The sequence below is a fragment of the Prinia subflava genome, chromosome 19 (genome assembly GCF_021018805.1).
Source record: "Prinia subflava isolate CZ2003 ecotype Zambia chromosome 19, Cam_Psub_1.2, whole genome shotgun sequence".
Taxonomy (NCBI): domain Eukaryota; kingdom Metazoa; phylum Chordata; class Aves; order Passeriformes; family Cisticolidae; genus Prinia; species Prinia subflava.
In genome coordinates, this window is record NC_086265.1 from 1055000 (window position 1) to 1078633 (window position 23634).

The following is a 23634-nucleotide window of genomic DNA, read 5'->3' on the forward strand; positions in this document are numbered from 1 at the left end:
TTTAAGTCATATTTCACAGCTCTGGGCATTTTTGCAAAGCAACTCTGGACTAGCACCTGGCTTTAGAGACCCTATCATAGAACAACTCAATTTTCCAAATAAAAATATACCCTGAAATAATGAGACAACAAAACCAAGTCCAGAGGATTCAAACTCCTCTCCTTTCAGATGCCACCTGAAACACTTTTGTGCAGTGAAATGACTCTTAAATGTTTAAGCAATGCAAAACTTAAAGGACATGTAAAATGTTTTGTTGCAGTTCTTGCCATCTGGAGATGCAGATGTACACCCAGAAGAGCATCCCACCAAACTCTTCTGTCTCTCCTCATTTCACTCCAAGCTCTGCTGGTTTTAAATATGAATCAGTGCACAAAAGCACACTTCACTTCAGAGCTGAAAAACTGCATTCCCTTTACCGTGGAAAACAGATCCTTGGGATAATACATCCCAAATTCTGGGTTAACACAAACCTTAGAGTGATTCCAGCTCTGGTTTGGGTTTTCCATGTTTTGATACCCTTCTACCTCAGCTCTTCATTACAAAGTCACTCGTGTTTGCCATGATGCCACCACACTGCAGTGTCAAGAACTAATAAACCAACAATTAAGTACAGGCTGTTATTTCATCATACGGTAAGACTGAAATGTCACTATCTAGAAGCAAACAGTAGGTGCTTGAAAATGTTGTATTTTTGGTTCTTTTAGGTACAGCTGAGGGCAGTGCCAAGCTCCTCAGAGAGGTTTTCTCCCTAGGGAGGCTCAAAAAGGTCTTTCATGCAACACAGGCAGGGTTTGTGTTGAAGATCCCCCTTTTTCATGACCAATCCCTCCAACTGTTTGCATTTTCTGTTTTGCAGACAGAAAATGCCTGTAAACACCTACCAGAGGTGACACAGCAGGACAGGAATGGGACCTACAACCTCTCAGGCTGGTTTGGACTGTTCCCCAACAGCCCTGTGCTCACTGGGTACAAGAAAGGAGCTGTGTTTATCCACACGGTGCTCCTACAGCATTAATGCACCACCCTGCACAACCCACCTCACCCCCTGCCACACCAGTCACCCTGCTGGACTTTACTGGTGTTCCTGGGCTGATAAATGCACAGGTACAGCACCAGGATTCTGAATGAAGACACCATTTAAGAACATGGATAAATTCACAGGTACAGCACCAGGATTCTGAATGAAGACACCATTTAAGAACATGGATAAATTCACAGGTACAGCACCAGGATTCTGAATGAAGACACCATTTAAGAACATGGATAAATTCACAGGTACAGCACCACTATTCTGAATGAAGACACAACTGAAGACCACACTTTCAATTGCCATGATTTGTGGCTATGAGGTCATTTAGACCAGTCTGCTTCCCTTTTGCCAGAGAAGATTTGTAGCTATTATTTCCCACCCCCCCAAGCAATGATCACATGCTGTTTGCTTCAGCTCTGCATGTTGCAATACCTCAATGAATAATATACAAGGAGCAGAAAATAAACAAGCCCCCTGTGCCCGGGGATAATGTGTGGTGTGTTTTTCTTTAGGATGATTAAATGTGAGTGCATGTCACAGGATGTAGGGCTCGCTGTGCTGGGAGCCCACGAGGACGGGAGCACACAGCTCTCTGCAGGCAGGCGAACGGCCACGGAGAAGGTTAAGGGGGCCCCCAGGCAGCCCCAGCATATGCACTGCTGCTGCTCCCTGGCTGCCCTGCTCGCTGGGCTCTTTCTGGGCTCCTGCTCACTCTCCACGCCCTTCCACACCTCGGAGGTTGCACTGGAGACAGCAGATTTCTACCACAGAACCGGGAAGCTCCGCTTGGCTTTGCCAGCCTTTCACCAGCCCTCTGCCACTGGAAGAACTGCAAACAACAGAGCAGAGTTCCCAGCTGGTGGGGTGGTCCAGGGTCAGCTGTTCCTCCCCCCTGCACTGGCAGCAAACCAGTAAAAACCATTTTCTTTCTTTTAGGTGGAGTTCCCCTCCTGTACACCTCAAGCAAAGTTCCCATTTCGTGCCTCAGCAGCTGCACAGATCCACAGCTTTGGCAGATCCACGAGCCCACCATGCCTGTGAGATTTCAAATCCAAGAGTGCTTTGGAACATCTCACATTCATTTTCCTGCCTGGGTCATGGAGAGGAGGAAGCACACTGAACAGGGCTGATTTCCAGAAAGTCACTCAGCCCTGTGCTGCACCTGAAGACAACCACCTGCCCATCCCCACTGGAAGTAAGAAAAAGCCACTTCAAAAAATCTTAGTTGTTCAGCCTCTTGTGCTCTTGTATTTGCTTTACAGTAATGTTAAGCAAAAATGCAAATCAGCTCTCCACAAAAGGGTGTTTTCAGCAAGAGAACACGGCCTGAGCTCTGCATTTGTGCTGGCACAGAAGCACCAGCACACCAACCTGTGTCAGACTGCATCCCAGACAAATGTTCCCAAACCAAAAAGCCATTCTCTCTGTCCGTAACAGCAAAGTCACACAGGCAACTACCAACATCCCACATTCCCATCTCCTGCACCTCCCAGCCACACTCATTTCTGGGCCAAGAAATACAGCCCCAGATTTTAACAAGCTTGTTTATCTTCAACTCGCTTTTCAGGAGAATAAAGGCAGTGACAAGGACCCTCCGAGAGTGATCCCCACTCCATTCACCCAACAAACACCCAGTTCACTGCCTCTGGATCCATTCACCCAAACAAACACCCAGTTCACTGCCTCTGGATTTCCTCTTTCACCACAGCCATGTTTGTTATGTGCAGAAGTGTTCTGTCTCTACTTTGTGTAAAGGGATTTTCAATAGAAGAGAAGGAACAGCATCAGAAAATGCTTCTACCGCAGAGGTTTCACTCCGTAAACAGGTGTCTGGGAGATTATCTTGCCAATTTAACCAGAGCTGCAAACACCACAGCGGTTCTGGGATGACTAAAATCCGCCTTTTTTCAAATAAAAGCCTTTTATCTGCCAAGCGACACTTCCTGTTCTAAAGGCTATTCTCCTCGGTGGTTGTCAACTATGTATTAATCTAATTCATATAAGCCTCAGAAATAAATTCTTTCATGTGCACAATCTTTTGGGAAACTGATTCCCTGAGGCTTCTGAGAGCAATTGTTGCTTATCACCGTGGAAATTTCCACTGAATTTAAAGCCTGGTAACAAGTTAAAAAAAGATACATCAAATTTTCAGTGATTAACAAGGTTCCAAGTCATTGTCATCCTCAAAGGATTTTCATCTGATCGGTAGGGAAACTGCTAAAAATGAAAATAAAAGGGAAGTGATCTGACCCAGTAAGGCAGTTCCTGTGTTCCCACTCCTGTCCAAAATAATGGCACTCACTTCTAACAGTCCCTTGCAGGCAGCAGCAATATCAAACACCTCGGGCTTTATTTAAAGGACAAATGTGCTGCCAAAGACAAACACTGCTTAACTGCAAGTGGATAGTTAAACCCTCCCTACAGAGCTCTCCCAACAAAACCACTCTGTGTGTGGGAGAGGCAAGCTCTGCCAGAGCACTTACAGAAAAGCAGGTAATTGAAGTTTTTCTACATTCAAACTCCATGCCTGTGCAATAAAAACCTGATTTTAACAGCGCCATAAAGCAGAGAAGTTTTCTGATGCCTTGCTGCCTGTCATGGCACAGAAACAGCCCTGCTAAAGCAGCAGTTTTGTATCTTGCTGCACACTGTGGGCCTGTGATAAACGGCACGGCAGACATGCTGAAAACCTCCCAATGACGGGGGCTTTCAGTCCTCTCCACAGCACGCAAAGAGGAAAATATTTCTGTGACTAGGAGCAACCTTCAGAGCGGATCAACCTCAAACCAGTTGAGATTCATCCCATATCCCCAACATCTTTGTGTGTCACCATGTCAGAAACGTGCTCCGCCAACCGCCTTACCTGAGGATGAACTGATCCACCGTGGAGTTGTTGGCGATTGTCACGTAAACATTCACAACCTCCCCTTGCTTGACGGGCTTGGAGGGCAGCCACACCACCACGTTGCTGTCCAGCCGTAGCTCCGTGAGCTGCGAGGCCTCCTGGCCCCGGTAGAGGCTGACAGAGCCAATCCTCTGCAGGTGGGCCATGCTCTCATCCACTCCGTCCTTCCCGGGCCGGATGGCGTTGCCCTTGCGGAGATCCTCGGCCGTGCACTCGCCCTTCTCATCCCCGGGCTGGACCGTGTAGTAAAGCTCCACGGGGCTCCCCTCCGGCTGCTCCGCCGGCCTCTTGCGGCCGGTGAGCACGGAGGGGGGGCTGAACCAGGCGGGCAGCAGCTCCAGCTGGGCCACGCACAGCCCCAGGTCCCCCCGCAGGCGGCAGCTGCCGCGCACCTCGCGCGTCTCGCGGAAGGCGAACACGCGCAGGCAGGGCAGCCGCTCCGCAGGGCTGTACTCGTCCCAGTCCCTGCCCACGATGTAGAACAGCACCTGCACCCTGGGCTTGCTCAGGTAGATCTTGGTGCTCAGGATGTAGGCCTGCAGCTTCCAGTTGTAAGTGAACTTGTTGGCGGATCCGAAAGAGCTGGAAGTTAGCAGGAGGTCCTGGGGCACTGCCTGTTCGACGGAGAAGGGTCCGTAGCTGGCGTTTAACACCGGTGGTCTCTTGGCCTTGTATGGGAAGAATGACTCCACCCTGGACTGCAAACTGGAATTCCTCATGAAGTCCTGGTTGGCTTCCTTGAGGAAGAAAGATGTCTCGGCGTTGAAGAGCCTATAGCTCACGGGTAGGTACGTTGGTAATGAAGAAAATCGCTGGTTATTGTCCAAGACCCCTCGACACTCTGTCACTAACAAAAGAAAAGGTGAGTTAGACCAGGTCTGCTTAGGGATTCAAAGGGACACTTAGCACAACTTCACTGGAACCACATGGTGAGTTAGGGACAAGCACTATTCCATGCAAAAGTTGTTTACAGGGTAGCTACGTGTTTAGATATAGACAATTCTTTTCTGTATTATGTTTGCAAAAGAAAATAAAATGCAGCATGTCAGGAGAGCCCAATGACCAACAGCCCCCAGGGCTGCTCATCACCAGCCCTGCAGGATCAGAGGAAATTCTGCTCTATGGACAAAGTCCCTATCTAAAGACTCACACACACACAGCCATCTCCCTGTCTCTGTCAAGCACCTTGCTCTTGTGTTACTGTTGCTGGCCCCACAGTCCACATCTCTGTGGTAAAATACAGACAGTACCTCAATTTCCTGAGTTCTTTAAATGCAGATGGGCATCACAATCCAGAAGGATTTCAACAAGTATTAATATATAAGATGCACACAGAGAGAATCAGCACATGCTGGCCAATTCCAGCTTTCAGCTACACATCAGATCCTTTTTGACCTAAATGTTTTCCCATAAAGATTACCAACACATTGCTGAAAGGCAAAATGGATTGTCTAAATTAGGGTAGATAACAGCAGAGAAGAGTTAAAATACATGTTGATCGTATCACACAGTTTACAACCCCTCTTCTCAACTCCTGCCGAAGGGATTGGCTGCAGGTACAGAAGATAAACACATCCAGTGCTGGACTTCTGAGTACTGAAGAAACAGAGCTTGCCCTCAGTTCCAGTGTTCTCAGAGAATCCCACTAGAACCAGGATTTAAGGCTCTGTGTAGGTCCAGCTCTTGGAAGAATAAAGGTAACCATACAGAGAACACAGAACGCACCCAAAACACGCCACAGACACAGCCTCACCACCTTCCTCACAAAGGGCTGCAGCCTGGGCTTTCCTGCAAATCACATCTGCTGCCCTGGCGTGTCTGGCTGCTAACGTGCTAATTATGCAGCCAAATTTAATTAAATGTTTTCAAGTAATGAATAAACAATCGATACCTGTCATGACACCAAATGGCTGCTGACAGACAACTCCACTGCAGTCCTGCAGAGTGTGCAATGCCAGAGTGCAGGGAAGGGAAGAGCTTTGGAAGGCAGGTGTGAGGTAATTAAGAGAAGAAGGAGACAAATGTAGAGGAGGAGGAAATCAGAACTCTCAAAGGACAGCAGCCATAAATTTGAAATAAGGAATTAAGATGTGTTCACTCATGTTTAATTCATGCACCACCACTGGATGGTAGGAACTGTTCTCACAACTGAGCAAACTGCCACGACTAGACAGACATTTAAACAAAACAAAAAGGTAAAAACAGGAAAAGAAACAGTGAATTACCAGCACAACAGCCTCTCTGTCAGGCAGAATCACATTTAAAACATACAACATCAGTTTAGCCCGCTGTTACAGCCCTGCAAGGCTCCAGACCTCAGCACACATTTTAATTCTGCTGAGAAAGATGTTACAAATGCCACCTCCGGAGCTGATTGATTTCCCTGACCTGAGTCTGTCAGGCTTGCATCCCAAAGTGCTCTAATACTTCTAAAGGGAACACAAGGAAGACTTGCTTTGCACCATGGACCTTTCAGGGAAAGAGGAAAACCTCCAGACTTCTCTGGTCCAGCAGCAGAACAGGAGTTTGGATTCCTAACGCAGGAGTTTCCTCTCTAAGCCCTTCACCCAGCCTGGATGAGCCTGCTGGGATCTGCCCAGGTCCCTGCAGCCCTCTGCAAAAACAACCAAACACCCTACGTGACAGATGCCAACGTTCTTTTAAACTAAAACACCTCGTTTGCCAGACAAGGAGTCCATTCCATGGTGGCCAGTCTGGCTACTGAATTTGACTTGGTGACCAATGAGAATTTCTCTCTCAGGTGTCCTGCTGCTCAGCCAAGAGCCCCGCGGTACCAAGGGCAGGGGCTGAGGTTAAGGGAGGCACATAAACACTCGGTGAAGGAAAGCATGGACTGATTTAAGCACACAGACAGTTTGCTGCAGTGTTTCCATGACCAGGGATACTCCAGACACGGCCCCACCGCTCCTGAGGGAATCTCTGCCTCCAACAGAGCCACACAAATCAGAAATAAACTCAGCAGGCTGCAGAGACAAGTGAAGTGCTGTGATTTCAAAGGGTTGTTGGTCAGGATCTAAGCTTGAGACGTAGCAGCTGTTTTTGTGCAATTCCCAGGGCTTTTGCTGCAGCACATTATCCTCAGACAGACAGTGGGCTCGTTTTTGCAGGCACCTCATTTATCCTGGGTTAATCACATGCATGAGGTATGTAGGACTTGGCCCAATATTAAGAAAAAGTCATGCAACTTCTGCCTTAATAAGCTGAACACAAACAGCAAAGCTCATGTGGCCAGACTGACAGCAAAAAGAAAAAAAGGCTTCACTTTTTTTATTGTAGTCTAAAGATTTCCACCCACTTTCAAATAATACATAATGGATTCCTATATTTCTATACCGAAGGCTGTACTTTAGACAATTTATTTAAGCACTTTGAGCCTTTTACTGATAAAACTGGTAGTTAAAATTGTCCATTTTATTTTTAGATTCCCAACATCATGCATCAGCAACTGCAGGCCATCACTTAAGGGATTTGTTCTATTCTCTTCATCTCTACCCAATAACTTTCACGTCCTGGTATAATTAATTACCAACATTTCCAGAGAACATTTTTGTATGCTTGAACAGCTCAGTTTCAAAGTTCTTTAATTTATCAGAGAATCTATTTAAACAAGATGTCATGGGTTTCCATGAGTTCCACACCACAAGTTATTATTTTAAATAACCACTAAGCTGTGTTTACTTTATCTACCTGAAAAACTAATTTTTAGAAAAGCAGTTCTGCCTATCAGCGCTTTCAGGTGCTCTGGAACAGATTTTTGCATTTTAAAGTGCTTTACCCCTTTCCATCATCCAGCAGGAGTTACAGCTGCCCAGAGATGAAGTCCTGCATGGAAGAGGTTAACAACCATCAAACAAAGCCAGTATTAGCCAAGAACAAAAGCGAAGGCTTACAAGTAATTACTTCTTCTTTCTAACAGCCTGGTGACTTTTTAATCCTCCTTCTGGCATCATATGCCTCTGCAGCACTTCATCTGAACCCAGGCAGGCATCTGCTAAGCACATCACTGGCTCCAGTGTGACAGAGCAGCTCAAATTCCTGCAACCCAGTGAGCTCACTGGATGGGAAACAGCGACTTCTGAGCCGCATTAGTGTTATTATTTCTTGGATTCCAGCATGAGAGGAATTTTCTTTGGGGTGTTTCACATGGAGCTGGAGCCCTGGGTGCTGGATTCACTGGAACAGTCATAAAAGCTTAATATCTTTGAGTTGTTCTTTTATGAGGTTGGTTTGAAGTGACTTTCTTTTGGGCAGGGAACGAAGGGCTTAGCTCGTGGGTGGGAGATTACTGGCCAGTGGCCACGGATCTTCAGTGCCTGATGTTTGATGAGCCACTGAGCCTTCAAGGCAACCATCTGCCTGTCCCCTCGGCCAGAAGGTCCTGAGCCAGAGAGGAGCAGAAGACATCTGCCCATGCAAGGGAGGAGTGATGTGAGAAGCCTTCCCTGCACCTTTCTGGCCCTCAGAGGCGCGTTTATTACTGCCCCTTGCAGGGGACAGAGCAGGGGAACAGTGCTGAACAGACTGCTGAGCCTGCGTGTTCTCCTGTGAGCCCAGCACAGCAGCACAGCCGAAGCTCCCACCAGGAATTCGGTAACTTTTAAGGCAGGATCTTCTCCCTCCTTTTCCCAGCAGCTTTACCTCTCTCTTTCCTCTGTTCCTGAACCTAGCTATTACTGAATACTGCACCATATTAATTTTAATTTTTGTTCCACTTGCACACCACCAGAGTTTTAAGAAATAAACCCCACCTAATATTATTCACAGCACCATCACCTAAAATCCTGCAAATGCTGTGAAAGGTCATCCCTGTTCCTTCCATGGACACCATTCCCACCTGCCCCTGCACCCAGATGAGCACCTCACACAAACCACCCCTCCCAAAACCCCCAGCCTTGAATTCTCTTCTGACTCCATTTTCACTACCAACCTGTCCTGTTCTTGCAGAGCAAATCTGATACTGCAGCTCAGGAGCTACAGACCAGGGAAAGAATGAAAGTAGGGAAGATTCACTTCAATCAGCACAGATGCTTCCTTCACCACTAAATGTCAACAGCTATGTTTGCTGGGTCATTTTCCCTTCATTTTGTGTGCCACATTCAGTCACATTTAGTGACTTCACAGTGTATGAAATCTTTGTAGCAATGTTTTGCTCAGAACTGGAGCTCAGCAGATACACTCACTTAGACCTCAGGATGACCTTAGCTGTACTCTCACCCCCTCCAAGTTCCCTTTTCTTAACATCTAGAAATAGGAAATTCTGCTGATGGAAAGGCTGAGTGAAATCTTAAACCAAACAAGCTCGAACTCAGGACATGGAGCAGATTTTGAACTGTGAGGCTGATTAAATATTGCAACAAAGAGAGCAACAGCTCGTCCATGTCTCCACATCCAGGCTGGATTCCCCCTGACAGGCATGTTGTTCTCAGCACAGGTTACAGGGGTAACTGGACCCTCACACTCCCTTCTGGCTTAAAAGCCACAGTTCTGTGAGCATTCCAAAAAATCAGCTGGATTGGCAGGGTAAGGGAACAGTTTCTGTTCCTCACGTGTGCCCATCAGATCTGCTTCCTCACCCTCTGAGGGGCCTCAGAGACTCTTGGAATAATTGCACACAGGCAATGTCAAGTGTCAAATGCTTATGATGACCAATTTGTGAAGCTAAAAATAAACTCTGCAAATAAATCTGGCAAAGAAATCCATAGAGCAAACATTTGAGGGAAATTGCAGCCTATTCTCAAATATTCTGTGAGCACCTGGTGAGGGCAATTTCATCAAACAAAATTAATGCTAACAAAATTATTTTAGCAGTTCATTTTTGAATCCAGAGTTTCCTGAACTGAAAGCTGAAGTCCAAGGATAGGTTTGCACCTGCAGTGTTTTGCAGACTGACCTGGGATGGGATATTCCTAATCACATATATGGGATTACAGAGTCTGCTAACCAACCAGACATATTTTAAGCCCAGATATAGACACAGTCTTATTTAGCCTCGATCAGAGTTCAATTAAACCACATTGCAAAGATTGTTGAGAGACATTATAATCAGTTATTGTAAAGAAATTTCCTATTTTATTTCAGTGGGAGAGATTAACTTCATTCATTCAGTATATTGTTAAATGAAAAACTGCAGTAATATTCTATTAAATAGCCTTCTCTCACATTTTGAGAGTATATCCTTAATGAATTTATCCTTTGCATATTACCACAGATCAAATCTTCACTGAAGTTCTAGGGACAATCCTGCATTTAGTACCAAAGTGAACATTTGCCACATTCTCCAGCAGAGGCAGAAGAGTGGCATTTCAGAGCTGCCAGGAACACGACAAGCACCTAAAGCAAGGACTGAACAAAGGTGCAGCAGGAACCTCTGCACTCCTTGAAAACACCAGAACAACGGGATGGTCACAGAAACGAAGTGATGGGAATTCCAAGGGGATGAACAAATATTTCAAAGAGAGCATGATTAGATGATGGAGCTCCTTGCCAGGGAAGTCAGGCAGAGTTAAAAGGGTGATCAGAACGCTTGCACTGATGTGCACACCATCCAGAGCAGTGTCATTAACCACATGTAAAACTCCTGGTTTTAGCTGCATCGATTAGAAGCCAGGATTAGACCTCTGCATTCTAAAGCCTAATCCAACATCTGTCAGGTTGTTCCATTTTCCTCAGGATTACCAACACAACAGACACGTGTACAAACCACAAATAGCTGCTTGTGAGGCACAGCCTTTTCACCAACAGCACAGAGAAGCTTTCAAGTCTAATTTGGAAACACAGAACTCTCAGAAAACTGCACATTGGAAATGCATTCCCAATATTTGAATAACAGCCTCCAATGTTTGTTGCAGTTCTGTACATCCCACCCTTTGGCTGCAAAATCTCCTTTTATTACAGGCCTGTCTTCTCCCTGACCCTCTATGCACAGAGCTGCGTTAGTCAAAGACTGCCTGACATTCAGGACTGAAATCTATAAATGGTTTTCTCAGACTGGTTGATGACCTTAAGAGTCTGTAAAACAACAGTGTACACGCAAAGGTCAGTGAAGATTTCCAGAATCACTGCCCCTCCCAGGGCTGACATTCCCAATTGTCTCCACTGCCGAGGCCATCTGACCTATTTAAGCGAGTTTGCTGTGTGGAATCAAAGATAAATACCTGGAACTCGACTTTCCACTAACGAAAGCTTTTGTTAAGAGAACAGGGTTGGAAAACTTCTATACAGACACTGTTCGGGTTTTGTGTTGGCCAGAGGCTGCAAATGTCAGTGTCCTGTGAGCAGCACACGGTGGGCAAAATGTCACCCGCTGGCCTTTCCCTGCAGCCCTGCTCATTGTGGCAGCTCCGTGGGCTCTGCACCCACCCGTGGTGCCAGCACTGCCAGCACAAAGCAAACTGCACTCAGGCCCCTCCTGTCTGAGAGCTGGAAACGAGAGGAGGGTTTAGGACACCAGAGGGTATTGCCAGCTCCAGCACAAACATATGGTAGCCACAGGGAACCTCTGCAAGCCAGTTTCTGTGGCGATGAAATGAGGAGCTATCATTCAGTTTGATTGACTTGTGAGTCAAAACCACGTTGAGTTCATCACACAACAGATCAAGTAAGACACTGTCTGTCTGGGGGGAGGTTCTGGTCTTTAAAGCAGGCAAAAATAACCCAGTGGCAGTGGCAGTCACAGAGTGGGGAAAAAGCAGACAATGTGGTCAGCATTTCCTACCTTAACCAGTACCTTTTCACAGACCTGGACTGTTTATATTCCACTGAACGCACACAGCTGAAGGAGACTCATTTTCATGGCAGTACAATTATGTGAAAGACACTTCTCTGCAGGGATGCATCAAATTTAGCCAAACAGGATGGCTCACCAAAGCCTCCACAGCATTTCAAAGTTTGCCAGAATGCCATACTGATCGAAATACACGAATATCACAGTTAGTTGGTTGGGTTTTTTTTCAAGCACTCAAGTGTCATAAAAATGGGAACATGCAAGATGTAAGTTACAAACTTGAACAAGTTCTGGCCTTGGCAATGAATCAATTCCTTGTCCTGTGTCTCCTTCTCTAGTTTTTAATAGCTCTGCTTTCCTCTGCTGTTTAAGTCTCTGTCAGATGCTGATAAGCACTCACTCCTCTGTTTAGACACTGAATTGCTTTGCACAGCTCCTTGTTTAAAGAGAGATTAGGGTCCTAGAGCCTGAATGGGGCAATTTGCTCAGCACTCTTCACTGCCACGAAAACCAACAAGAACCAAGAGTACCAAAGAGCTCTGACCTGTGCGGGATGAAGCTTTCAGCTGCAAAAGTGTAGAAGGAGGACACAGAGGACTCAACAAATGAATTAGAATGGTTTTCCCCCTACCAGCCAGAAAGAAAAAAAGGATATTTTTTCTTGTAAACAGGTACTAATTAAAAATAAAGCCAGCCAGCAAGACAAACAACAGGACTTTATCTCACATTGCCCTACACTGAAACCCAGTCTCCACTGGGCTCTGCATGACACAAGTACAAGGGAAATTACTCGAAGAGCCAGGTATAACCTGGCAGTGAGTGACTGTTCCAAGGCTGAAAAGGAAAAAGGGGTTTCTTACACTCAGATCTGAGCCAGCCTTTCCCTGGGGTTTGTAATACACTTGTAGCACACATCTTGACACGTTCCTAACTGGCAACTGATGTCTCAGGGCTGCTATTCCCAGGGTCCTGGACTCTGCTGGGAATAAACCCCTTCAGACTCTCATCCCACCGCAGCAACTGAATACCCAGCAGCAGCAATCCCTTTTCCCATTATCTAGACACACTCAGGCAGTGTGACTGAGTTCTGCAGGAGGTTCTAGCACAGCTAAGCACAGAAACCAGACAGGAGCAGGGACAGTGGCACTGCAGCTGCAGCAGGTGAAAGCACCAAAGCAAGGAAGGTAAGAGGGTGTAAGAGCCTTACTGATGATGGATGGAACTTGGCAAGGCAAGGTAGCAAATGCTGCCAAGATTAGACTCTAGTCTGTCAGCTTTTCCGAGTGGGAACCAAGAGCCTCAACCTCCGCTGCCTGGCGTCTCCAGGAATCTGCAAATTTGGTGTAAAACATCTAAATCGTGGAGAAAAAAGGGCCCTGGAAGTACTGACTTGGATCAGCCTTAACTGTTGCAGAATTTCACTCTTAGGAAAGTTTCACCGCTGGTATAACTCAATAAAGTTTCATAAAAGACAGAAAAATCTCCATGTACTACACCAGCAATGATCTGGCCCCAAAAATATTTTTAATTGCTTCTTGAAAAAAAATATTATTTATATGAGAATCTAATTTAAGAGCAAAGCAGCCACTTATCCTTCTTTACTTTCGCCTCCTCTCCTTCCTGCAGGAATTTGGAACACTAACAGATGTGATGCACTCACGTTTTTAATACCTGCATGTATTACATAGCTGCTTGTATGCAAACTGTGACAAACCATGCCAGAATATCCCAATACCCTGGCTACAACCCTGCTAATCATCTCCATTTCAAAAATGCAGGGAGGATTTATGAGAAGATTAATTGAGAAAGGAGGCTGAGGGGGTGGGGGACAGCCCTGCCCGTTCGGGAAATGAACTCGGCGTCACCTTTAACCTCCAAGTAATTCTTTGTCACACAGCACAAAGCAACTCATCATTCCAGAAGAGCAGCAGGACAGAAACCAAGCGGAAATTTATCTGGTTAAACACCTTCTTTCCCAGGGATTAATCAAAAGGGATGGTTGGAGCACTGGTGTCTTTGTGCTCACAGCACCTCCACGGGCTGTTTATAAAGTGCCCTGCCTCCTGCTAAGGGAGCAAGGGCCACTGCGGATCTCGGGGTGAGCAGCTGCTCCCCAGCCCCCAGATCCTGTCTCTCCAGCATCCTGTCCTGACTCAAAAGCTTTGTGTGAGCATCCCAGCTCCCCCCAGCAGCCACTGGGTGCTGTTTGGTGACCCCTGGTACTGAGGGATGGGGCTCCTCAAGCCCCAGACCCCAACTTCAGCCCTTCTGCCATCTCCTCTTCCCAGTTTACCTGCACCAGAAACCTGCGTGGGGCAAGAAATGACAGGGAGAACAAAGTGCTGGCAGTGAGAGGGGGAAAGGCAGAACTACAAAAGGAAGAATGAGATCCAGAAGAGGGAATCTTCTAGGGGAGCACAAGCAGACCTGACAGAATGCTAAATCACAGTGAGAAAACGCAGCAGAAGAATGATGAACACATGGTTTTAATTCTGTTTTTAAGGCAGAGAAGATGATTGAGAAATTACTCTCCAAATTCTCTTTTATTTGCTCTAATGTCTTGCTATAACCTGCCCAGGAAGGGCCAAACCAAACCCCTCCATCAGTGCCATACCTGAGAAAAGTGTCTGGCAGAACACATCTGGCAATTCCAGCTTTGGAATTAGGATGCAGAAGCCAATGGGACCAAGTTGTTCTTTCCAAGATGAAGTTTATACAAAAGGAGTACACTCAGAAGCCAGCATTAAAGGCCTGCCTAAGATGAAGACAAGAACCTGGATCCAGTTTATGTTCAAAGCAGAACAATGGTCTGGTGCAATTTCAGAGAGGGCATTAATGCCAGAGGCAAGGTTGGCCTGTGCAGCTCTGAAGTCACAACAGAGTTATTCTGTATTTTCTGGAGTGGGTAGAAAACAGAATCCGACCCTCCTGTTGCTTCTCAAGTGTCCTTAAAGTCATTGCAAAGACAAATGACAATGATGGATGCCAGTTTGTTATGCTGAGCACCACAAAACTGCACAGAGCAAATGACTTGCACCACCTTTTTAAGAGGTTGAATGTGTCGTGCTCCTAAAGTGCTGTAGTGCTCAAGAATCACTGAGAGCTCCCTGCAAATCAATGCAATAGAGCCCTGCTATACATCTTGCAAGCACTATTTTTATCCTTTCCTAATATAACTTCCAAACCTTTCTCCTCCCCCACGTCCCTGCCACAGATCCCTAATTCACACAGCTAAAACCACACAGTGCCTCCTCCAATTTTTTCCAACATGTGCAGTCCTTAACAACAAATTTAATTTCTGCCTTTCTTTGAAACTCATCTTCATTCAGCCTGGCTCCTAAGGGAAATTAATGAGGGCTCACTGAATATGTTTACATAAGAGCTCCTCCAAATTTATGTTATTAAGCATTAGGAGTGGTTTTATCTGCCCTCTAAGGGACGGAGGAGCTAATGTGTCTGGCCAGAGATGTCTCAATACAATGTCTGCTGGCCACTCACACCCTGCTGGCTTTGCTGCCAGCAGCCACAGCAGCTCTGGTGACAGAGCCTGGGGCAGGGGACGGGGTGACAGCTGAGTAAAAGCTGATTTCATCAGGAAATTCCATCATTTCTGGGCTCCACTGGCAGCGAGGTGCCGGCACACTCAGGGCTGAGGAGGCTGGAGGGGCCTGGCTGTCCCCACTGTCACCTGGCTGTGACTCGGTGCCCAGGGCCAGGCAGGAGCTGTGACACTGCAGTGGTGACACCCGTGTGTCACACTGAGCCAAGCTGGAGCCCAGCTGCTCATCCCCAGGCAGCCTTTCTCAGGAGAGCCTCTCTGCTGCAGGAATTCCATCACTGATGTGAATTTTAGTGCCTGGTGGATTCCACAACCACATCTTGCTCTGTGATATTCAACAGAGGCTTTGGAGTTAGAAAAGAATCCTTCTGCTCTTTCTTATTCACGTAAAAGAAATAATAGAGTTCTTTGTGTAACAGCAGTAGTGTGTATTATCACAAGGAAACGTGCTGCATGCACAAGCACAGATAAAACATGTATTTTTTCACAACTACAGCTCATTTCTGCACGATAAACTGTAAATCCAGCTCTTGAACTCTCAGCCTGCCTGGTCACAGCGAGTGTGAGCAAGGCAGAAGCCGGATACATCCTCCTGCTGTAACTCCCTGGTGTCAGACATCTGGCTGCAGTAAAGCTGCGGGCTAGCAGGGCTGTTGGCTCTAGACAATGGGATTTCAGCAATGATTAAAGATGCCTGTGGCTCCTGGGCAGGCAGGAACAAAGGAAACCCTTCTGCTGGAAGAGGGGTTCGATAAAATTCACGGCTGTCTCCACTTCTGCAGTTTTGTCTCCTTCATTAGCTAACAAAGCAGTGACTCCAATTCATGAAAATAAAAAGAAACTCTTACCAGCTTCTGAGGCCTGTCCTGCAGCTCCTTTTGGCTCCATGTCTCCCCAGGTAACCCTTGCCAGCTAAGGCAGAGTGGTACGAGAGCCATTACATCATCCACATTCAAGAACCCAAACTTTAATAGGGATCATTTTTCCTTCAATTAGAACTATAAAGCTAATGCCACCCTGAATTCCCAGAGTACTGTATTAACACTCTTGTCAGCTGTAGGGCTTTTGGACTGCTATATATATTTTTTTTTTCCCTTTATAAGTCTATTTAAACCTGTCTGCATTTCAGTTTGCTAAAGCTGTTTAGCCAAGTATGAACTCCATTCATGGCCAGCTGTAATGAACGTCACAGGCTGTAACCCAAGCAGGCAGTTGTGCCTGTTTGCTGGAGACTCTCATTCAAAAAACCAAAGAGAACAAGAGTAGTTTTAGAGATGCTGTAAATGCTGAGCTGCTTGCTCTGAAAACTAATGCAGAGCCTTGTTCTCTGTGCAGACAAGGCCTCCAAGTGAGGGGGGTGTGGGAGGGAAGCCTTATTTACACCAGGCTCCTCTGAGCTAACAACTTATAAGGGATGTTTTACTTTAAAGGCAATATCATGCATTGATTTAGAAGACAATATCAGCATCTTCTACCCTTGCTGGATACAGAGCACACTGTGGAAAGCTCCTGCCCTCTGGGCTGCGTGGTAAAGAGCAGAGCACGTCTCTTCTGGTATAAATTTAAAGGGAGGACCTACAATATGGAGAAATCTTCAAAGGCCAGTCAGGTTTCCAGTCCAACAACCCTGCCAAGTGTTCCTTTAATCCTTTATTTACCAGTAAATCTGCCTCTCTGTTCAGCAGGCTTTTACTGGGATTGGGTTTCAGCCTGCAACCCAAAAGCTGTAAGCATATGCTCTGTAGCCCTAATGAGAAACTCAATCTATTAATGAGCAGACCTTCTCCACAGGACCAGGTCTTGGCAACATGAGTCAGTTCCTGAACTTTCACCTCCCGCTTGGCAGCAGACCAGACTAACTCCACATCTCTCAGCTGGCTTACATTATCAGCTCATTATTAACATACATCAGGGCCAGATCTCTTCTACATGCACCCAGCAAACAGGAAACTACACAAGGGGAGGGCTCCTCATTTTTGTCTGACTCTGGAGCTCATAAAAATGACTAATTAGAACCAGCTCTAGCAGAGGCGCTCTGCAGATCACACATTCCCTCTGAACCTTGCTCCTGACTTGGGATAAACACCCTGGAATGCCATGGCAGCCCATGGCTGGCTGCAATAATCAGCCTCCCCTTCCCTCTGCCCCAGAACCTTGCAGCTCTCAGCCCAAAGCTCGTGTGAGGCAGAGCTGTGCTGCTCTCCTCACTGTGCAGCCACGAGAGCACAATGCAGATGGAACAGACAATGCGTCCAGCACCACACAAATCCCAGAGAGCTGAATCCCTGCAGGCAGCTCCCCTGCAGACACCCCTGCAGCAGGGAGGGCTGTGGGAACCCTCTGCAGCCCGTTTCAAAGGGCACTGCTGTGTACTTTAGATCTGCACGCTTGCCTGGGCTCACAGGCCTGGGCTCAGAGCGCTGCTTTGAAGTGGCCTGTGAGCCCCAGCAGTGTACACAGCACTTTGGGAAAGCTTCCCAGGGCATCTCTCATGGCCAGAGCTCTCATGGAGCACAGGATCCTCTGGCACAGTCAGCACTGTCCTCAATGACACACGACTATCTGTCACACGTTGTCTCACTTTATTTTCCTCCTTACACGATCATATTTACTTTGGCCCTCCAGTCCCCTCTCCTCAGCTGTCATCCTTCGGCTCAGAAAACTTAGCAAACAAAAAACAAAAAAAGGATCTCTCCTCCAGATGCCTGGTTCAGATCCAGTCCAGCCAGGCAGCAACTGAAAGTTGCACCAGCCTGATAATTGTTCCCATCTCATTTGAGCACAGATGCCAGCTCAGTCAGTGCCCACACCAGAAAATGCAGATGGAAGCTCGAGGAGCAGGAAAGGTCAGCAGAGGCTGCTCAGGTCAGAGAGGTGCTGTTGGTGATGTGGATCAAACCGAAGCTGTCACACAGCACTCTGTACCTGCAGCCATCCCATAGGTACATACATCCTCCTGATGCAGAAAATTCACACCCACTCTGAAACACCCTTTCAAGCAGACCAGACTTAACACGAATCAATACAAAATCTGGCAAAATCTCAGAGCCTACACAAGCCTCTAATTTTCCTTGGCTGCTCAAAAGCTAGCAATTTATATTCCTTTAAAAAAAAAATTAGCTGTGGTTAGAATTACTTTTCAGAGCTGATCTCATTTCATAACTCGCCTGCTATTCAGACGGAATTTATGCACAGATGCTCAGAGCCAAAAATGTGTTCTCATTTAATCCACAGCAGAACAGGTAAAGAGCAAATCTACTCCAGCCAGGTTGGTGCCTTGCTGCTCCAGCCTCCCCCAAGACAGCAGCAGGCACCAGGAGCTCACAGCTGCCAAAGTCCTGCTGCTCCAAGGGCTTTGTCAGCTCTGCTCCTCTGCGAGTTCTCATGCTGATAACTAGAGGGGAGCTAAACCAAAATATTCTTACAGGACCAAGAGCTTTCAAATGCAAAAGAGCTGGAAATAGGTTTTTAACTACTTTAAATGCACTGTCTTTCCCAAACCTGCAGAGCTCCAGAGCTAAGGGATCCTTTGTGGAAGCAGTGGTGATAAGAAAAACCAGAGTATTTCAGATCAACTGGTCAAGAATAAACCATACAACTCCTCACTGTAATTACGCCAAGATGATAAAACTCTGAATTCACATGAAGGTTTGTTCCCCAAAATAAGGTAATCCCACAATAGAGGCACCATATCTGTAATTCTCCTGGGCATGCTGAGTTACCTGAGGCCACTCATTTCTAAGTAGGCAGAAGCTAAAGTAAAATAACTAAAAGTTCTTTGGTAGAAAGAAATGCTTGGGGCTTTAACTTGTGCTCAAAAAATGGCATGGGGTCTTTGAAAGGGTGATTATGTAATGGAGAGCAATATTATTCAAATTATAAAACCTAAATATATTGAGGTACATCAACATATTAATGGTTGACTCAAGCAATGGGAAAATGTATATTTAAACATATTTTCATTATTGGTTCACATAGTTCCACATGGTAAGAGATGCCAGAAATAGTACAGGTGATGGAAAAGGAGACAAAAATCTGCTGGATATTTGATCCCAGTCTAATTGCAAAGAGGAGAAATTTCTTTCTCCATAACATTTACAGAAGGCAAAGAAAGTCCAACTCATCTTCAAAATAAGGGTGTGATACCAACTCAGTCACAGCAATGGACTTACTCCTCCTGGCTGTCTTGCTGCTTGGGACCGACTGAAAATGTGGGCAAGATAAATTAAATTATCCAATATATAAAACTACATGTTCTTATCATAAAAAATAATCTGGATTCCAGCAGCAATTCAAATGTTTTCCCCAAGTATGCAGATGTAACTCCTGCCCCTTGGTAGGCCTCTACAGCTGAGAATTGAACCAGCCTCTTAAACTGAAATACCTGCACAGGCAACCTGATTTGTGATGCTCAGGTCCCTCAGGTCTCAGCAAAATTAGCCCCATTAAGAAACAAAGCACAGTCTGGTGCCTACATATGGATTTAGCAATTTCACTTTATGTTAGCCAATTAGAAAACACTGGCTCTTTTCCTTTCCCAAATGCTTTCAAATTAATGAGAAAAAAAAAATCAAAATGCGCAGCAAAGGCTGAACAAAGATTGGTACTTGATAGAATTTGCATGTAAATCCTCCAAGATTCAATTTTAAGTAGAAGCAAACAAGCAAAGTATTTACTGCTCAGCGTTTCACAACCACACCAACCTTCTCTTGCATTTAAAGGCTTCAGGGTCCTTCCAGGAGGTTCGTGGTGTTTTCAGTGTGAAAGCTGTGAGCATGCTGTTTGCTGAGGAACCACCAGACAGAACTGGTGCAGTGAGAGCCGCGGAGGGGCTGAGCCCTGCCTGCCCTGTCCTGCCCTCAGCCCATCTCACCCCACAGACCCACCCTGAGTGCTTCCATCTGCTCCTGCCTCCTGCAGGATTAATGGCCCTGGCCAGAGCTGCCTGCAGACTCCCAGCAGAGCTCTGTTCTCTGTGAGTTCCTCCCAGCCTCAGCCACGCACAGCGGAGCTGATTCATCTGCCTTGGCCGTCCCATCCATCTGGAGCACAGGAAAGCCCTGGCTCTGTGATGCTGCCTCAGATAACGTCTGTGCTTCAAACAGACCCCCTGAACACTCCCTGGCAAATATCTCTGTTGGACATATTTGAATGTGATGTGGGCTAGAAATAATTCCTGAGAGTTTTAGCTTCATTTCCTTCCAGAGGAACAACTCTCCTCGTTTTCCTTCAAGCTTATATACTTGAATTACCATATCTCCTTAAGCAGCAAAAAGCAATAACTTCACCAGATCCAGGAAATATTAGTGGCATTATTAATGTAAATAAAGGATTTTTCATAGCATTTTTAAAGTTATTACAACAAGAGCATAAATAAACCTCACTGATTCCTCACTGATGGAATATCAGTATTTTATGTTGGTACGATTATTGTATGATACACTCAAGTAGGGAACTTGGGCACATTTAATTCCTGTAGCTGCCAAATAACCACATGAACAACTTTGTCCTGTTAAATCCCCTCCTGTTTTGCATTTTCCATTCATTTCCTTCCAGCCTCAACACTGTCCCCAGCTCAAAAAGCTTCAACTGAACCATTACGAGCCTCACAATAAAGCACCTCAGAACTAAAGAAGACAAATGTTCTTTTGGCTTTTAAAGGTGCATTTTTCATTAGAAATGCTGCCAATTGAAACAAATCTTGAAAGGTGAGCATGGGCTAACGCACAGAGAAGTAAGATGGAAGCTGGCACCCCTAGGTTTTATTCCTGGTCTGTAGATTATTCTCTAAAACACTAAATACTGGTTGTTTTCAATCTCATTTAAGAAGTAACTACTTGCATTCAGGATCACATTCCTCATACAGAGCAGGATGAACTCTTCATGGATGACATGGAGCAAATAAGAATTTTCTGCTATCATGAGATGATAATCCCAGTCACAGCTCCCACTTTCAGCATGCTGCAGGAAGGGATCTGAGACCATTCCTCCAGTCCCTCAGAACAGCTTTCCCAACTGAAAAACAGGCACTGTCTGCAGGAAATCGTGGGATCTAAGCATTTCACCCAGCTAATCTTTCCTTCTAAACCTCCTCAAATCCCACATTTTACAGAGAAATCCTCATTTCCATCTCCCAGAATTCCCTTGCACCTACTATGAAAGCATCCTAAAACACTTGGGGGAGCGAAGCAAAACAGTTGATAAAAATCCTGATTAAACCAGCATGTTTCCATGGTAGGTTTGGATTTCTCCAGGTTTTTGTAGCTGCAGATATGAGGGGGATTACAGAGTGTGCCAGACCCTACCAGACCTGGCACTCAAGAGCCAAGGAGAAGGATTCAAGAAGCAGAAAGACAGAAAAATTAAACACAGCCCCTGAATGAAGAGAAGGAACAAGCACATCTCTCCCTATTCAGTGTGAGGCTGACAAAGGCACTCTGCTAATGGATAATATTTATTTCTTTCTTTTACAGTATTTCTGCCAAAAGTGCTGAGAAATAGGTGTTATTTCCTCACAATAATTCCTGTAATAATGAGAAATCCCCGGCAGCCTCGACTCTAGATGGCGTTGGCAGCTCCTCTTAGACTCCATGAACTGGCTCCAAGGATCAAACTCGTGGAGACTGAGCCTGACCTGGTCTTACTGCAGACAGAAAGAACCATTGCTCCTGAACTGATCAGAGAACTGGAGAAGTCTCTTCAGCAATTCCAAAAGTGACTGGATAGTTAAAGATACGTATTAGTTTTGCTGAGAATTACTATTATATCCACAAAGAACTGAACATCTATTAACAATTAGGAACTATATTTCTGCAGAGAATGATGATGTTAGTGAGTGCCTGCTCACTCAGATCCCCCAGCCATGTTACATCCATGGTACCCTGAAATCAAACATTTCCCAAAGTGGGGATGAGAAACAGAATGTAAATATTCTCCCACTTGGGCCATGACTGAGACTGTTTTGAATTTATTACTGCTCTGCTGCCACAATTCCTCATTCTGGGGAGTCAGTTCACTGACAAAGCTCCCACACCAGCCAGGACTGGCACACTTTGGGTGTTTCCAGGGCAGATGCCAAGAGAGGGCTGGTGGCCTCACGATCTCCCAAACCACATCTGTAACTTCCAGAAGGAAGAGATAAATCACACCCAGGTAATGCCTGGCCGCTCAGGTGAGTACGACCAAGACCTGGTGACCTTTTCCTTCTGCCTGGAGGGGAGTTCTGTGATTCTCAGCACTGCAGTGCCTCTGATGCAACATTAAAATGCTGCTTAAGTCTGCTCCTGTGACAACTCTTTATTTCAAATGATTGTTTATGAAATTTAATAGCAGCAGTTCATTCCTGGGTGATGGTGTCTGACACAGAACACTTAAAGTGAAATGTGAGTGGCATTTTTGTATGGCTCCTGTACTGAATATGATCATAGCCCCAGTTAATTAAATGAGCTGTCATTAGGTCTGTATGAGTTAATTTGCCTTCTCAGGGGCCAAAATTAAAGCTACAACACATCTAGGGTGCAGACTTCCAGGCTGAACTTGCATTACCACATTTGGAGTCTGGGAGCAGCCAGCAGCCAGAGGCAGCAATTCTGAGACCCGACAAACAGGGCTCTGGAAATTTGGTCATTTCTTTCCTTTTCAGCTTGTAGGCTGAGTTCTTGTGAAAATCTGGCCCCTGGGGTTTAAGCAAAATGCAGCCTGTAGTGTAAACTCCTCGTTTTGCAGCTGGAAGCTGATGTCAGTAGTTTCCCCACAAGCTGAACAAGGAACAAGCCAGGAGCCTCCTTGCCACAAAGAAAGAACCTGATAGGTTTTTTTAACCTTTTTATTACTAGCCTTACTGAAGTTTGCTGTATCACTATTCATTTATTGGTTTACACAAAGTGAGCTCAAAAATACCATAAATTCTTTGCCCAGAACCTAACATCCAAGCCTGAAACTTTTTTCCTTGGAAACAGCTTGGTTATTCAAGTCTGGTAAAAAATTTGCATTTCTTGTGCCTAACCTAGATGAGAAGCATAAAACCATCTACATGAGAAAAAGCTGAGGGCGAAAAAAGCCCTCCAGTAGCAATAAACAGATCCCAACCTATTGCAAAGTATGAAAAACTGGCTGCAACAGAATGTGACTGTAAAATGGTCATGTTGTTATGCAGACTCAATAGCTCATTTAAAAAGAGTGCCCAACCCTTCCCTGCTTTCCCTCCTCTAGACTTTTGTCTTTCTGCTTTCTGTGAATATGAATTATTCTCAAATTATATTCATGAGAAAAATCACTCAGGGCCTGGGCAAACACTGGGATCTCAGAGCAATTACAGACATGAAGATAGTGAACTGCTGAACACAGTATTTATGGTAGCTAATTGATTACCAGCTACTTTAAAAAACAAAGCTCCG

At 45.7% G+C, this 23634-nt stretch overlaps 1 protein-coding gene across 2 annotated transcripts in view; it reads right to left on the bottom strand.

Annotated features, from left to right (window-relative positions):
• TMEM132C (transmembrane protein 132C) overlaps positions 1-23634 on the bottom strand; it is a 168073-nt gene that overhangs the window by 109820 nt on the left and 34619 nt on the right. For both annotated transcript variants that reach the window (XM_063415993.1, XM_063415994.1), the window contains exon 2: positions 3894-4782. In XM_063415993.1, coding sequence (XP_063272063.1) covers positions 3894-4782 — 889 coding nt within the window. The remainder of the gene's footprint in view (positions 1-3893; positions 4783-23634) is intronic.